The sequence below is a fragment of the Hevea brasiliensis genome, chromosome 10 (genome assembly GCF_030052815.1).
Source record: "Hevea brasiliensis isolate MT/VB/25A 57/8 chromosome 10, ASM3005281v1, whole genome shotgun sequence".
NCBI lineage: Eukaryota > Viridiplantae > Streptophyta > Magnoliopsida > Malpighiales > Euphorbiaceae > Hevea > Hevea brasiliensis.
In genome coordinates, this window is record NC_079502.1 from 9,617,366 (window position 1) to 9,635,713 (window position 18,348).

At 38.9% G+C, this 18,348-nt stretch overlaps 1 protein-coding gene and 1 non-coding gene across 2 annotated transcripts; both read left to right on the forward strand.

Moving 5' to 3' along the window:
- Positions 1-4,479: 4,479 nt before the first annotated feature.
- Positions 4,480-5,093, forward strand: LOC131169322 (uncharacterized). Its single transcript, XM_058128533.1, has 3 exons — positions 4,480-4,501; positions 4,556-4,729; positions 4,837-5,093. Exons 1-3 carry the CDS (start codon positions 4,480-4,482, stop codon positions 5,091-5,093), a joined length of 453 nt encoding a protein of 150 aa, XP_057984516.1.
- A 12,663-nt stretch (positions 5,094-17,756) lies between these two features.
- Positions 17,757-17,863, forward strand: LOC131169888 (small nucleolar RNA R71). The gene has a single exon (XR_009140835.1). It is a non-coding gene; the product is annotated as a small nucleolar RNA R71 (small nucleolar RNA).
- Positions 17,864-18,348: the final 485 nt, after the last annotated feature.

Genomic DNA, 18,348 nt, shown 5'->3' on the forward strand with positions numbered 1-18,348 from the left:
TTAAGAGATGAAAATCTCCTTTTAAGCCTCTTTTCTAGCTTCTTCTGCTATTTGACCTGCTGCTGACCTAGAACATCAAATTTAACTTCTAAACTCTTTAAGGTTTCAAGAATTTCTGTGGTTGCAAATGGAGGAACAGATGGTTGGGTAGTGAAGTTGGCTACTTTGGATTTTAAGGAGCTTAAAAGGGACAGAATTTTTTATGGAATCTGCTATTCAGTAGCTGTTTGAGGTGCTTGCATATGTGCTGCTGGTGCATAAGCACTTGGTGCTACAGAACCACTAGCATCACCATGCTGCTGTAACAATACATAAGTATGCCCTTTCTTCTCACAAAGATCCATGTGAAGCAATATAGTGCTGTCTAAAAATGACTCACTAGAAACTAGCACAAACTTATATAAACTAGCATCAAAGCCAAAGGAATCGGCTATGGCAGTTATATATCCTCCAAAAACTATGCTACCTGTGGTGTGCCTTGTGACAGTTTGGTGCCAATGAGTGGCTAAGAAGTAGGATAAGCTAACTGGCTTTCTCTCCTTCATACACCATAAGAAAAATAAGTCTTCAGTACCCACGATGTTATTACTGTGCCCTCTGTGTCACATCCCGACTTAGCGGGCCCCAGCTCAAGCCCCTCTCTGGGTGGCCATCTTGCCGGCGTACCCCCCAAGAGGCCGGCGGTGTGACTCACAAGGTACTGTCCGCTTTGGTGGAGTTCAATCCCTTCGCCCTGCAGAGCTAGGATTCGAACCCTTATCACCTCACAGATTTGCTTCGCCTCTTACCAATTGAGCTGCACTAAATGTGACACCCCTTACCCGTGTACAGTATACCCAAGTAAGTAATGCCACACGGTGTACTGGCACTCTCTAATATACCTTACTTAATTTGTGTCATGCTTTTGAAGTTAATTTATGAAATCTGATTTATTTTAACCATTTATCAAAAGTATTATTCATTTGAGGTTCCGAAGATTTTAAGGAAAATCCGGCGGAGTACCGGCTTAAAATGGAGAAAACAGTTCTTCGGAACCTGTTAAAAACACTTCCAATATACAATTTCATTCATACTCAACTCCAATATCATCAACAAAACTCAATATCAATATCTCAATACTTTGTCAATTTCAGGTCTCAACAACCTTTTCCTTTCTCAAAACACCCCTTTCTCAGGGTTCTTATATATAAACAACCATTAAATACTCAAATTAATACCATACATGACCATAAATCTTTATTATTTACATGAACCTCAAAATACATTACATAAATCCCAAATACATATGAGAAAATAAAAAGTTAATTACAAAATGACAAAATGACATCTAGTGTCCTACCAATGCACTGCAGGTGACGAGGTGACACGGACATCGAAAGCGTAATCGCCGGATGGACTCACCCAGTCTGTGGTCTACTGGGCTCGTGATCGGGATCTCCAGTACCTACGCGTGGCAAAAGCAACGCGCTAAGCAATAATGCTTAGTGGTGCAATAATATAATAAAAGAAAATAGCAAGAAAAAAAATGTGTATAGAATGTGTATGCTTTCTTTGTTTGGTATTGATATATTCATTGTTTCATTTACGTTGTTCACTTTTATTCATTTGGTTGCCCCAAGTAACCTACACTAGATGACTGGACTGGATAACGGGTAAACTGGCACTGGGTATCTAGTACCTCGGGCCGTCACACCATCGGTCGCATATGCATCACCCGGTGTGCAACAGAACAGCTACCAAGCTGTAAATAATCTCAGGCACAAGGCCAAGTCTCAATACAAAGTCAGAATGGCTAAAAGCCATAAAATCACGGAATGGCATATTGCCATGTGCAGTACTGCTAACTGAACCCTATTGGCATGCCAAACTATCCAAACCAATCTTGTTAGGTATACTAGGGTATTTGAAACTTTTAAATTCTTCAATCTTTGAATTTCAAGTTTTGGTGTTACTATTCACCTCTATGGTCAACTAAAATGTTGACTTTTTGATAGCAAATATGTACATTGACTTTGGCACTCCCAATATACCACATTTAGTGTTTAAAACTTGTTGGCATTAAGTGTTAATACCATTTCAAAGTGTAACTCAACACAAGCAGAATTTTCAGTTTTGGTGAGTCAACTTCACTGTTCCATTGGATACTGTTACTATTGGAATTTGAAGAAATGTAAAACATAAAAGTTGTTCCTTATTTTTTCTAGTTGAATTTCCTTTTTTGAATCACTCCATTTGGAGTTTTGTAACTCCAGATATGGCCCCAAAACCCAAGCTGTCCGTATATGCATTCTGCAGAAAATTACCATATCTACAGTGCATGAACAGTGACTGGAACCACTTGTTTGGATGGGTTCTGGCCATAATTTGAGGTAGGTTCCTTCATGAAAGTTGTTTGTCTATGTCTTAACTTGTTGCTGTAAAAATTTCAGGCCAATTGACCAAATCTACAGTGAGTTATGGCCAAATGAACAGTTACTGTTCATTTGGTCAATTCTGCAGAGGCAGTTTCAGGGTTTCGGATTGGGGCCAAGTTTTGGTCCTCTTGATTTGGTCTTTTGGGCATGCTTTCTTCAGAAAAAATGTGCCATTATAAGCCTAGTTTCATTTCCAATTGGCCAAACATCAATTGGACTAACACAGCCCAAGATATGGCTGTGCAAAGGGACTGAATTTTCAGTCCCTCTGCTGCTGTCCTAGGGCAGTTTACACCTTGAGTTTACCATACCATTTTTCAGTCCAAATTGTGTTTAACATACCTCAAATGGTCACTTATTGACCATTAGAATGTTCTTTAACAGTTTAATAAGCCAAGTCACATTTTCATGCCTCAAAACCCTAATGTCCAATGCCATTTTACCCATAAACCTCAATTAACACCCTAATTCAACATCTATATAGATATATAACTTAAGCATAATCTCCAATACATGATAAGTCCATTAAAAACATTCAAAACCATTCCTCTATTAGGGCTGCCGAATTCTTTGGTGGAGGTACCCATGAATTTGTTTCATTAATTCACAATATCTAATTCATTACAAGCTTAAATCATGGAATAAATGAGTTTTACTACACATATATGCACTAACCTTGTGGTATGCCAATCCAAGCTTGAGAAAGCTTCACTTTCTTTCTTCTTCTTGGCTGCCAAAAGACTATGCAAGGTACTAGAACAAATTTTAGTGAAAGGAAACTAGGGTTTTAGGGTGAAATGAAGGAGGGAATTAAGCTTTGATCAAGTTGTCAATGGTGGCTTGGTTACCCAAGGGTTTCGGCTGGTTTGGGATAAGGAAGAAGGCAGCTGCATTTTTGTTTCTTTTGGTCTTCATTTGTCTTTTTATTTGTTAGTCAAAGGATAGCTCAATTGTGATTGGTTGGTGAGTAAGTGAGTGACATCATATGATGTCATTTTTGCATTAATTTGCATTTTCTTTTCTTTTCTTTTCTTTCACTACTCATTTCAAATTTCATTTCTAGTAATATTTCTTCATATTTTATGTCATATTAATTATTTACTCAACTGGACAAGTCGGCCAAAAATCACCTCGGAAGGCGAAATGACCAAAATGCCCTCCGTTTGGCTTAACGGGTCAAAATCGTCTGTACCGATTGAAAAATTTTTCTAGGTATTTTCTTGGCATTCTAATGCCATGGGAACCTCAATTACCCTTCTCTGGAGTCCCAAAAATTATTTTATAATTTTTCCCCCGGGTCTAGGGCTCCTCGTTGCCGCAACTTCCCTCACAGTTACCCATCGCTAGGGCACCAGCTCGTTTAACTTGATTGTATTTTATTTCTAAAATTTTTACTAAATTTTTCTTGTTAATATTTGAGTTAATTATGGTTCCTGACTTTAGTTTAAATATTTTTCCGGACATTCTAGCTGTCCGGACCGACACCGGTCACCGGAACAGTAGGATGTACGGAGTGGTTATCGGGAGGGTGTTACACTCTGGCTGAGACAGTGTAGGAAATAAATCTATGAAGATATTTCAACACAGGATCCAATATCCTGGTTGCCTTTGCTATCCTCTGCCTATAATATCCTCCATAAGGAGCAATTTCCTTCCAGAACTTAATAGGATCATAAATGGTTTGTTGCCACTCAATGCTCTTATATCCAACATCTTGAAAACCAAAGATTGCACTCATAGAGCCCATATCTAACTCTCTATCAATACCAGCACATCTAAAGCAGATTACATCTCTATGGCAAGGGACAGTAGGTTTGAAATTCAACCTTAGGGAACTCAAAAACTCCAAAGTCAAATCTTTATACACTGGTTCCCTGATCCTAGCAAACTCAGTCCAATTGATAACATCTAAATAAGCAAACACAGAATCATAAATTCCTAATTCTCTCAAAATTTGCTCATCCATATATTTATTTGCTGCAATGGCTTGGAAGCTAAAATCTCATATGCATTTTTCATATCTATGTCTTTGAAAGCCTAAGGTAATGGAGAAATTACCTCCTCTATGTCATCTGTAGATGCTAAAGGTGCTGCCGAAGCATTGGCAGGTTGAGAAGATGTTAAGGGCAACTAAAATGCAGGAATTGGAGCAACTAGTGATGGAATTGATGATGCTGACCTTGTTCTCTTACTAACTGGCTTTGAGGAAACCCTAGGTGAAGAATGTAAATCCATGGGAATAGGGGATGACCCTTTTCTTTTTGCAACAGAGGCTTTCTTGGTTCTACCTGAAGCCATTTTGGTTTTAGTTTTAGGTTTGGCTTGAGTTGGCATAGGTTCAGGCGTTGGTTCTTGAACTTGGGTTTCAATAATGGGTGTTTCAATAGGGGTCTCAATTGCAGGATGGGGGTTTCTATGGCAGCCTCATATTGTGGTGTGAGAGTAATCGGCGGGATGAGGGAGGGTGTTTGGTCTTGGGGTAGTGGTGGTGAAAGTGGTGGTGGCAATTGTGGTGGCGGTGGTGGGCTTGGTGGTGATTGTGGTGGTGGTGGTGGGCTTGGACTTGGGGTAGGGTTTGCGCTAGCAGACGGTGAAGAAGGAGTGGCCATTTTCAATTTAGCAGATCTCTTGGATTTACGGGGCTTGTGGGTAGACCATATCTTGGTTCTCACCATTTAATAAGTAGGAATAGTCTCTTTAACTTCCCAAGATTAGTCGAAAGAGATGGTGGAGGGAGTGGGAGTGTGCTCTGGTTTTTTTAGGAGAGATAATGGTATAAAAGTGGCGAAAGTTTAGGACTTTTAAAATTTAAGGCAAACACTGGTGGCTTGGGGTAATGCTTGGGGTTAAGCATGGATTGCATAGGGTACAGCTTAGGGTAAGCACATAGCAATTGCCAAACTAAAGAGTTTGGAAATGCTTAGGGTCAAGCACGAATTTTCTTAGGGTTAAGCAGGATTTGCATAGGGTACAGCTTAGGGCAAGAAATATCATCAGCAAATTTCAGCAGGTTTTCGGAAAAATTATGATTTCACTTACCAAAAATAGTCCAAATGCCATGGAATGCTATCATGACCCTTATCAATTACCAAATACACATAAACACCAGAAAATTGAAGATTTTAAGCTCATCATCTCTCATAAACTTATTAAGCATAGCACAAGCATATGGGAATTAAGAGACAAATAGCTCAAATTAGGCACAAATTGTGATTACCCTTTTACAAACTTAATGAAATGGTCTTATTCCTAAACTTATACCCAGAACACATTTTCGGCAGCATTTGAGATAAATTCCAAGCATTCAAAAATTGGAGAAAAGACAGAGAAATTGACTTCTTAAGCAACATGAACAGTAGCATAAACAGTAACTTAAACAGAATTATGCAAATTCTAATAAACTATAAAAACTATTTATATACTGTAGACACCATATTTTGGCCGACCTTCGAAGGCAAGGATCTTTTAAAATTGAAACTTTATTATCCGCTCTCAACCGATGTCCTCAATCACAGGTAGCTTTTCCGGACTTACCGATTGCTCGTCCCTGGGACAAATCAATCTCACGCTCAAGTTAGATTGTTTTCCAATCTCTTGGTCTTTATCAGATGAGTTCGAATCAATATTGGGTCTCCAGACCATCCAATCTTGCCTGCTGTTCTCCGATCTCTCTATATACAAATATCATAGAATTTCATTTGACTAATATTGTGATCGAGCTTCTCGCTTGAATTGCCCATATATTCCTCAAAATGAAGTTAAGGTTTTTATCCCGTCTAATAATGGTTTCGACCTTAAAAGTTCAAGTCAGTGTCAAATCTTTGCAATTCTAATATTCTAAAGTTCCATTCGGTATTTGGTCATGGCTCCATCTGATCTCATGTCTGCGTGTAATGTTTTTTCGATCTCTTGGAGTATTTTGACATCTTTTGATTACTAGTCGCTCTTAGGCTTAATGTTCATCTGCATTCAATCAATTAAGTACTCAAACAATTTGGTTTGGATGCTTTCTGATCTTATCAAGAAATTGAACATAAAAAACTCCAATTCATTTCAAAATAAAAATGTACAAGTCATTCGGCAGGATGGTCTCCCCCAACCTGTTATTCGGGTACATTATCAGTTCTATCATCCTCTCTCTCTCTCTCAGGCTCCTCCTCACTCTCCTCTTCACCTGTAGGGACAAGATCCACCATCCAGGAGAATTCTTCCTCAGGATAGCGCCTTATAAGATCAGCCAGAAGATCGCCATGAGCATTCATATAAGCACCAGCTTCCCTTGTCACGACCTCTTCTTCTTTCACTCTGATCTCCTCGGTGAGGCGAGTGACATCGACAGTTCGCCAGGCCTAAGTTTCTTTGAGTTCCAGCTCCAGTTCAGCTATCCTATCCTCATAAGATTTCATCCGACGCTCAATCTCGGTGATGTAGTCCTGAGCAGACGAAAGTTGGGTTTTGGCTAAAGCCGCGTCCTGGACCGCCTTTAGAATTTCTTATCTCAAGAGATGAGCCTTTTCTCTGATTATATGTTGATTCACAAGGCTCTCTATGCTCAAGCTCATCGTTTGAGCCAGGAGGTCATCAATTCTATCTGGAGTCAGCCTATTCTAGTCGTCCTGAAAGCAGATGGTGGCACCCAAAACCTTGGCCAGGCCAGGATTCCCCCGAACCGAGAGATTCTTCTCTAGCGAGTGGATGATGACCTGGGCACCACGAGAGAGGGTCCTCACAGCAGGTTGGGAAGACCCTACTTCCGCACTTGAAGAAACCGGCGGAGGTGGCAGTTCATCTTATCGAGGAAGGGAAGGAGAGATCTCTATCTCTGGGGTCGACTGTCCCAAAGGTCGGGACAAAGAGCCTAGCACTTCTACCGAGTCTTACCTTGGCGTCTGGGATACAGCAATAATCTTCATTTCTCGCACTTTCCGGGTGACCTCCCTTTTTCGCTTGTGGCTCTCCTTCACGCACTCGCCTCCAGCCATACCTGCACAAAAAATAAGTTAATGATATCACCTAAGTCAGGAGGCTAAAGATTTAGGTTATACCGATCCCGAGTCCAAGGTCAGAGAGCTGCAACTCAAAATCCTCATGGGCGATCATCTGCATTAGCCACCACTTTAGTTCGGCCATAACTGCATCTAGACATGAATACTTGTGAGTAGCCGCCTGATTCTTCAATTCCTTTACCATGACGTCCTCATCTCTATTTAGGGTGATCTTCTTTGTACCTGAAGGGACCAGGTACTGCCAACTGCGCGGGATACCTTCAAAGCCATTCGGGATCTTACTCCTCAATATGAATAACCGGTTCTTCCAATTCTTCAACGAAGAAGGGAGATCGGTAAAAAGCCCACAGTGCGGCTTGGCTTGGAAAAACTAATACTCGTCGTCCTTTCGTCAAGTGAACCTATGCAACTCAGCGAAAACCTTTGCTGTAGGCTCGAGCTTTTTAGCTCGGCATAAGCCTCTAAAAGCCCCCAGAGTCCGCCAAGAGTTTCGGTGCACTTGGGCTACGCATACATGATGGAACTTCAGAACGGCTCTAAAGAATTCGTCCAGGGTGAACCAAAGCCCGGCCTTCAATTGTTCTTCATATACCATGGTCATGTTATTTTCTTCAAAGAAATGATCAGCTCGGAGATCGCCATGACATCTGATGAGCTCGAAGGAGTCAGTCCGAAAGTTGTATTCTTGACTAATGGACTGCAGATCGGTTTCCTTAAGCACCGATGGCAACTCATCCACGGGTAAGTTTTCTTTCCCTAAAGAAGATGCTTGTTTTGATTGGGCCGCCCGATCGTGGGCTGAGACAGAGGTTGTAGAAGGTTTGGGTAGCCCGCTTGGCCTGACCACCTCAACTTCATCCGATATCCATGAGATATGAATGGAGGGAGGACTAGCAGCTCTTTGGCCATTGGTACTGCTCATTTTCAGAAAATAAAAGGGAAAATTAACTAAGAAAATATCAAAACCCTTACGAGAGTGTGAATCAGTGCCGAAAAACTTTAGAAAGCGAGAGGAAGTGTTGAAATCGCTAGGGGAAGGTCTGAAAATGACATAAGGAAACAAATGATTAACCTTTCCCTTATTTATACCCGTCTAAGTATTAAATGCTCATGAAATCCCAAGTGACACATCAGTTAGCGGGACCGGGCCGCCTCCATGACACGTCACAAGAAGGTTCCAGAAACATAGTAAAAAAATTGGATACATGAGATCGGTCAATTAAGGTCATCGGATTGAACAAATTTTCAAACCCACTGATCGGCGAATGGCGATTCGTCTAGGGATCAGATCGGGTACACTTATCAAAGATCGAAAAAACAACCAGTGCAATAACAAAACAAAAACATTCAAATAAAAATTTCATTTCATTTCCAAAAGATCAGATTACATCATTTGGGTGATCTCAAAAGATTTGATTACATCATTTGGGTGATCTCAAAAGAACAGATTACATCATTTGGGCGATCTCAAAAGATTTGATTACATTATTTGGGCGATCTCAAAAGAACAGATTACATCATTTGGGCGATCTCTCAAAATCAGCACTACATTCTACCTAGCTTAAGATTACTCAGAAAGCCAGCCATAAATAATAGATAGATGTTCAGCTCAGATAGGGTGACTATAACTCTCATGATATTGAGCGGAGTCACCACCGATGTCATTGACCAGAACCGAGGTACAGTCGGGATGCCCGATATGGTTGGAAGCCAAATGAACTTCAAGATGCGGACATCGACATCAAGATTGAAATTAGCAGTCCTCTTATCCGAGATCGGTCTACCAATTGTATCGGTAGACTGATTCGAGATCGGCACGGCCGTCACTTTCGATCTTGATTGGTAAATTAGTCTGATTCCCTCACTGTCATTAGATGACGTTGTCATAGCTCTCCGATCGCCGGGGTCATAAATTTTCAGGCGACGGGCGAAGGAAATAGTTGGAAAAATATCAAAATGGCCATCATAATTAGAATTATCACTGGAAAAGCTATAATTGGGGAAGTGGTACATTGAAAATAAACTGAAAAAGGAAAAGTGAAGTGTGAAGGTGATTTCCTATTGCTGCATATATATAGGGCCCTGGCATTTATTGCGGAACTCGAAACCGGCTCATCGATAATCAAAGAATTTATTGCTTTGACCGATACAGGTCAGATTGAGTAGGAGGTTGGAAAATAGTGAGATCGGGAAATAAAAAACTGGATGCAAAAGAAGATAGAGATCGGAATAAAAATCTTAGGATGGGTTAGTCACAACAAGATCGGAAGAAACAGGAGACGACCTATAGAGATCGGAGAGCGCAGAGGGGTTAAATAACTTCCAGTCAGAACTTTCAATTAACTCTCTTCATCATCAGATCCGAATTAGTTAAAGCATTGCAGGCATTATTAGATTCTCACCACACATCTCATTTGCAAGGACGCCCTCCTAGCCACCAGACACCAAATGGTTAAAGTAGCCCTGTACATTCTGATCTCCACCATTGATTATAATTGTAAAGATGGATCCGAAGCCCTCGGATCAAAAAGTAGATGATAGATTCAGCGCCTTTTATTCCTAGCCTTTGGTCCATTTCATAAGGCAAGACCCTTGATCGTTGGATGAAGAGGAGGAAGGACAGATAGTCTGAACGGAATCCTGACCCTCCATTTTGATTCTCTTTAATTCTCAGACATCAGATTATGTCCTTTTGAATCTTAGCCTTCCGTCTCCCTAATAAGATCCTGACCCTTCATTTTGGACACCCATTCCCTATAAATACCTGCATGCAACACTGTAGAGAAAAAGGAGGTATTATCGTGGAAAGACTCTGGACTTTGTTTCAGTCTTGCTACTTATTATTCGGGGCTTTCAAAGTGTTGAGAAACTTTAGAAACCAGTTTTCTGAAGTATTTCATCAAAAAGAGCTCTAAATCCTGAGATTTTCATTTCCAGTTCCTGTGCACTACCTTGTGAAACCATCTTCACTCCACCTCATTCCCACTGCCCGAGTATATGTGCATTACCCTCCGAGCTCAACTTCGTTCCGATCTATTCCCATTACCTCGGGTAAGCTCAAGTCCTTCGGCCATCAGCTTTCACCTCTTCAAGATTTGTGGATACCGGAATCAGCTCTCCTGTCTCCTTAACTTTCCACAGGTAAGCGCCTAAACTGTTATTTTGTTGAATATCCTTAGTTTGTTTTCTCCAGTTTTCTTTTAAAGTTTCTTTTATATCCAATCACACTAAATCTCAGAATAGGTTATCTAGACCCGTAGTTGTTTCCTAAACCTCCTTTTTATTCATTCATAAACTCCATTTATCATCTCTTAGTTTTCATTCCTTTCAAGAGTAGATGTTTGAGCCATCGATGACTCGTAAATACTCTAAAAAATATAGGTAGGAGTACTTTAACATGAGAATTTTTTATCTGAATAAATGAAAATGATAAAGGAAGATACGTGTAGTAAATGTTGAATAGGATGGAAACAAAATTATGTCAAACAAATAAGTCATAAGATCGAGCCTCGGAATAAACCCAGGTGATAATACAATAGAGCGGGAATCAAGATAAGTTCGGATCCCAGGCGATCGACTAAAAAGAGATCAGATGTCACAAATCAAAGAGTTCTGATAAAGCAATCATGCGGAAGATCGGCAAGGAGATCAGTCTTTCATCCACCATCTAGTTATAAGGTCCCGTAGGGTAGGAAAAGCTTTACACGGGTTTCCTGTGCCTTCGGTACTTCATTCCCATATAAAAGGGGGTCAAGAAGGACCCTTTCCAAGAATCCTTAGTTCAAAGTTCTTATAAAACGTCATTCTAAAAAACATATTAAGAGATCGGAGGAGAGTTCTTGCCCGAATTCTCAACTTAAATTCTTAATACACTAAGAGATCAGGGGAGAGTTCTTACCCGAGTTCTCAACTTAAATTCTCAACAACAAAGAGATTGGGGGAGAGTTCTTACCCGAGTTCTCAACTTAAATTCTTAATACACTAAGAGATCGGGGGAGAATTCTTACCCAAGTTCTCAACTTAAATTCTCAACAACTAAGAGATCGGAGGAGAGTTCTTACCTGAATTCACAACTTAAATTCTTAACACTAAGAGATTGGGGGAGAGTTCTTACCCGAGTTCTCAACTTAAGTTCTTAATACACTAAGAGATAGGGGGAGAGTTCTTACCCGAGTTCTCAACTTAAATTCTTAACACACTAAGAGATCAGGGGAGAGTTTTTACTCGAGTTCTCAACTTAAATTCTCAACAACTACGAGATCGGGAGAGAGTTCTTACCCGAATTCTCAACTTAAGTTCTTAATACACTAAGACATCGGGGGAGAGTTCTTACTGGAGTTCTCAACTTAAGTTCTTAATACACTAAGAGATCGAGGGAGAGTTCTTAGGGAGAGTTCTTACCCGAGTTCTCAACTTAAATTCTTAATACACTAAGAGATTGGGGGAGAGTTCTTACCCGAATTCTCGGCCAAAATCTTAATAAAATATGTGGAGATCGGGGGAGAGTTCTTACCCGAAATCCTCCACTTAAATTTACAATAGAATACATTAAGAGATCGGGAGAGAGTTCTTACCTGAATTCTCTTAACTTTAATCCAAACTAAAATATCACAACTTTAATATTCGAATTAACCCCCAACAAAAATCCATTACACAACACCTACTCACTAAAGGGTCATCTCATGTACTCATGTTCTTGAGCAACCCTAAATAGTGAAATATCAAATATTCCTTTTATCCCCACAAAGGATTAACATCATCATTCTACCCCCTAAATTATCAATTTATAATGAGCACAACATTAAATCTGCTTACCTCATTGAGAGATGAGGTGGGGTGCCTTACACCTTCCCCACCCTTATACGGACCCCGAACCTAGAATCTCTGTTTTCAAAGTGGATTTTAATTTTTACAAATGGTTTTCTTTAATTTCCCTCAAAATTAAAGTGGCGACTCCTCACTTTTCCCACTTTGGTGAGAACTCATCCGGCGACCGCAAAAACCCTTGCGACATACACTAAAAGGTAAAACTCAATAAACACTATTTTTGCACTTTAATAAAGCTCACATCAGTCCTAAATATCAAAATTGATCCTTATTCAAGTTGCATTTCACAAAAATTTACACAAGACACAAAATCAAACATGTGCTATCAAGTAGATTTCAATATCAACAATTTAGCACAAGTTTAAAAGTGTTACTGTTCACAGGGACAAGATAAATTGCAAGAATTTGCTTTATATTTGCTCCCTTTCAATTCTTCCTTTCTTTGCTACAAGTCTCAATTTGCCCAATCTTCATGAATGACCTACAAAAGATAAACAAATGTCACCTTTGAGTTTAATGAGGGTAAAAATTAAAATGAAATAAAATGGAAAATTAATAAACTATAAAAGGATATGCTTGGGTTGCCTCCCAAGAAGCGCTTGTTTAAGGTCTTAAGCTTAACCTTCCACTCCAAATCACCTAAATATCCCCAGTTGGGGAACTAAGCCATGAAACCTCTACAATTTTTTGTGTGGGTTCTCCAACAATCTAGTGCTTTAATCTTTGCCCATTAACTTTGAAAGTACCTGAGGTTTCATTCCCTATGTCCACAGCTCCATATGGATATACCTTTGTAACAGTGTAAGGCCCTGGTCATCTTGACTTAAATTTTCCAAGAAATAACCTTAATATGGAATTATATAAGAGAACTACATCTCCTTCTTGAAATTCTTTTCTCCTAATGTGCTTATCATGCCATCTCTTAGTTCTTTCCTTGTAAAGCTTGGCATTTTCATAAGCATCCAATCTAAGTTCCTCAAGTTCATTTAATTGAAACATTCTCTTTTCTTCTGCAGTCTTTGAGTTAAAATTTAGTGTCCTTATAGCCCAATATGCTCTATGCTCCAACTCCAAAGGTAAATGACAAGTTTTCCCATAAACCAATCTAAAAGGGGTGGTGCTAATGGGAGTTTTAAAAGCTGTCCTATAAGCTTAGAGAGCATCATCTAACTTTAATGACCAATCTTTCCTTGAACTGTTCACTGTTTTCTCAAGAATCCTTTTCAGCTCTCAATTTGAAATCTCCACTTAACCACTAGTTTGTGGATGGTAGGGTGTTGCAACCTTATGCTTAACTTCATATTTCTGTAATAGTCTTTCAAACTGGTGGTTGCAAAAGTGAGAACCTCCATCACTTATAATGGTACGTGGAGCTCTAAATCTTGTAAAAATGAATTTCTTAAGAAATTTAACCGCAATTCTAATATCATTAGTTGGAGATGGTATAGATTCAACCCATTTGCTCACATAATCTACTCCAACCAAGATGTACTTGTGTCCAAAGGATGATGGAAAGGGTCCCATAAAGTCAATGCCCCAAACATCAAATAGTGCCACTTTTAATATATTTTGGAGGGGTATTTCATCTCTTTTTGAGATATTTCCCATCCTTTAACACCTATCACATGCATTTACAAACTTCCTTACATCTCTAAACTTATGTGGCGAAAAGAACCCTGCTTGTAACACTTATATGACCCCCATAAGGTAAAGAATGGCAATCTCTAATGACATCCCGCATCTCCTCATCAGCTAAACATCTCCTAATCAACCCATCTCCACATCTTTTAAATAAAAATGGCTCTTCCCAATCATAATCCTTCACATCAAAAATAAATTTCTTCTTTTGCTGCCATGTTAGATCAGGTGGAAGGATTCCACACACTAAATAGTTCACAAAATCTGCATACTAAGGGATCTCTGTACTAATAGTTGCCAATAGCTGCTCATTAGGAAAATAATCATCTATTGGAAGCTCTCTCCCCAAATTATCTCCTTGTTCTTGCCTCAATCTGGATAAATGATCTGCTACTACATTTTCTACTCCTTTCTTATCCTTAATTTCCATATCAAATTCTTGAAGGAGTAATACCCACCTTATCAACCTAGGTTTGGCCTCTTTTTTCGGAAGGAAATACTTGATAGTTGCATGATTTGTGTATACTATTACCTTAGACCCCACAAGATAGGACCTGAATTTATCTACTGCAAATAACACTACTAAAAATTATTTTTCTATAGTAGAGTAATTTATTTGAGCATCATCTAAGGTCCTACTTGCATAATAGATTGCATACACCTTCTTATATTTCCTTTATCCTAAAACAGCCCCAATGGCATAGTCACCAGCATCACACATCAACTCAGAAGGTAATGACCAATCAGGAGGCTGCGTAATAGGAGCAGATATCAAAGCTTCCTTTATCCTGCAAAAAGCATTCATACAATCAGTATCAAAATGAAATTCCACATATTTACTCAATAGATTAGTGAGAGGTTTAGAAATCTTAGAAAAATCCTTGATGAATCTCCTGTAAAATCCAACATGCCCTAGGAAACTCCTCACGCCTTTCACAGATGTTGGGGGTGGCATGTTCTCAATAATTTCTACCTTTGCTTTGTCCACTTCAATTCCCCTATTTGACGTAAGATGTCCCAAAACAATTCCTTCTTGTACCATAAAATGGCACTTTTCCCAATTCAAAACTAAATTAAACTCTTCACATCACTATAAAAGTTTAGACAAGTTAGATAAGCATTCATCAAAAGATTTACCATACACAGAAAAATCATCCATGAACAATTCCATAATATCCTCAATGCAATCAGAAAATATGGACATCATACATCTCTGAAATGTAGCTAGGGCATTACATAATCCAAATGGCATCCTTTGATATGCAAAGGTACCATAGGGACATGTGAAGGTGGTTTTATTCTGATCATCCAGGTGAATAGGGATTTGAAAGAACCCTGAATAGCCATCCAAATAGCAAAAATAAGAATGATGAGCTAATCTCTCCAGCATCTAATCTATAAATGGTAATGGAAAATGCTCCTTTCTAGTTGCATTGTTCAACTTCCTATAGTCTATACACATTCTCCATCCAGTTACAGTCCTAGTAGGTATTAGTTCATCATTTTCATTTTTTACTACTGTGATGCCCTCTTTTTTGGGTACAACATGAACTGGACTTACCCAATTGCTATCAGAAACAGGGTAAATGATACCTGCATCAAGCAATTTTAAGATCTCTTTTTTCACAACCTCTTTCATATTTGGATTCAGTCTTCTTTGTGACTCTCTAAAGGCTTTGTGATCATTTTCCAACAAAATTCTATGCATGCACATAGAAGGATGTATTCCTTTAATATCATCAATGGTATAACCAATTATCCTTTTATGTTTTCTACGAATTCTTAATAATTTTTCAACTTCATAATCATTCAGCTTAGCACTAACAATCACAGGAAATGTAGAATTTTGACCAAGAAAAGCATACCTGAGATTTGTTGGAAGAGGTTTTAACTCTACCTTCAGTGCTTCACTTCTTTCAAGCATTGGTGGTGAAGTTGTATCTTGCTTTAAATCTCCAATCTCCTCAACACTAGCCATAGGCAAAGATAAATTTCCTTCTAGAATTTGAGCATATTCTGCAGCTTCTTCAATCTCATCCCCCTTCTTGATGTTGTGAACTAAACAAACTTCTAAGGGATCTTCAGGATGTTGCTTTTTGAACACTTCCCTAACCATTTCATCTACCACATCAATTCTCAAGCATGAATTTGAATCATCTATCTTTTTCATTGCTTGGAACAGATTAAATTCAACTTTTTCTTCCCCAATTTCTAATGTAAGCCTTCCATTCTTTACATCAATCACAGCTCCAGCAGTAGCAAGGAAAGGTCTACCAAGAATAATATGTGTACATCCTCTTCCATTTCCAATACTACAAAGTCCACCGGTATGAAAAATTTTCCAACTTTTAGAGGAACATTCTCAATTATCCTAATTGGAAATATAATAGACCGATCTGCTAACTGCAGTGAAATAGTAGTAGGCTTCATTTCTCCAATCTTCATTTTCTCATAGATAGACAATGGCATTAGACTAACACTGGCTCCAAGATCACATAAAGCCTTATCTATACTGATATCTCTAATGTGACATGGTATGGAAAAACTACCAGGATCTTTCAATTTGGGTGGAAACTTATTTTGTAAGATAGCACTGCTTTCTTCTGTAAGAGCTACGGTCTCAAATTCTTCCAACTTCTTCTTGTTAGAAAAAATCTCCATAAAAAATTTAGTATATGAAGGCATTTGTGCTAAGGCATCAGTGAAAGGAATAGTCACATGCAAAGACTTCAATACCTCTAAAAACTTCCCAAATTGTTTATCCAACTTTACTTTTTGGAACCTTTGTGGGAACAGTAAAGGTGGCATGTAGGCTTTAGGTGCTACATATTTAAGTTCTTCCTCTTTACTCTTTCTCTCTTTACATCCTTTTTCTTCCACTGAACTCTCTTTCTCAATTTCTTCTCTAACCTCAACTTCAGCTTTTTCATCTCCTTCTCTATTTTTCTCTTCTTCAATTTTCTCTTAAATCTTTTTATCTCCACTCTCCAATATTTTCCCACTTCTCAATGTAATAGCCTTGCAATGCTCTCTTGAATTTTCAGGTTAGCTAGGGAGCTTCCCAAATGCTTTACTATTTGAAGAGCTAGCTTGTTGAGCTATTTGATTCTCCAACATCTTATTGTGTGTTGCCATTTGATCCACTTTAGATGCCAATTGAGAAATCATTTCTTGTTGACTTTGATGGCTTACTAATAGAGTCTCAATCATGGCTTCCAATATAGCTGTCTTGTCTGGTTGTACTTGTTGTGGTGGAGGTTGTTGTGGTTGCAGTGGAGCAGGTGCATTTTGAGACTTAGGAATCCCAGGAGGAGGACCTCTATTCTGCTGAAAATTCTGATGTTGTTGATACCCAGAAGGTTGTTGAAAATTCTGGTGTTGTCCTTGTCTACCTCCCTAAGAGAAATTAGGGTGGTTTCTCCATGCTGGATCATAAGTTGTAGAAAATGGGTTACCACTTGGTCTTTTATTGTAGTTCCCCACATAATCTACTAGCTCACTTGAAAAATCTTAATTAAATATAGGAAAATCAGTTGCACAGTTGACCTTCGCAGCTCCAACATCTACTGAATTACTTGAACCTCCAACTGAAGAATCTACTTTCATGCTTAGCTTGTCCATCTTCTTTGTCAAAGCATCAAACTTAGCATTAATCATATTCATGGCATCAAGCTCAAACATACCAGCTAGTTTCTTAATCTCATTCCTCTCACAACTCCACTGGTAGTTATTATAAGCAATTTTATCTAGAGCAGAAAAAGCTTAATCTTCAGATTTCTCCATAAGATCACCTCCAGAGGATGCATCAATTGTACTTCTAATAGCTGGTGAAACTCCATTGTAAAAGTGTTGAACAAGCATCCACTTAGGAATCCCATGGTGTGGACATCTCCTTTGCAAATCCTTGTGCCTCTCCCATACTTCATACAAGATCTTATCATCTCTAGGTTTGAAAGAAGTCAGCTCATTTCTTAGCTTAGCTGTCTTGCTTGGTGGAAAGTATTAAGCTAAAAATGCTTAAGAAAGTTCATCCCATGTTGTGATAGAACCTGGTGGCAAAGAATATAACCACTCTCTAGTTCAGTCCTTCAAAGAAAAAGGAAATAATCTGAGTCGAATTGCATCATCAAAAACTCCATTTATCTTCAACATATCACTGATCTCAAGAAAGTGTGCTAGATTAACATGTGGACTTTCACTTGGACTTCCCCCAAATTGTGATTATTATATCATCCAACAAAGTGCAGGCTTCAATTTAAAATTATTAGCTTCTACTCTTGGTCTTGTGATACTTGGCATGAAATCCCCGATGTTAGGATAAACGTGATCCTTCATGGAATGGTTGTTATTGTTATTAGCCATCTCTTCTTATAGTTGCTCTTGCTCTTGCTCTTGTGCTTTTTCTTATTGTTGTTGGGCTTTAAATTCAGCTTTTCTCCTCTTAGCTTTTGCTCTTAAAGCTG

Excerpts from the sequence above, each read along its gene's own strand:
- LOC131169322 (XM_058128533.1), top strand. The coding sequence starts at position 4,480 with ATGTCATCTGTAGATGCTAAAG. Across the intron at positions 4,502-4,555 it reads GTCATCTGTAGATGCTAAAG|GAATTGGAGCAACTAGTGAT; the intron begins GTGCTGCCGAAG and ends ACTAAAATGCAG. Across the intron at positions 4,730-4,836 it reads CATTTTGGTTTTAGTTTTAG|CCTCATATTGTGGTGTGAGA; the intron begins GTTTGGCTTGAG and ends TTTCTATGGCAG.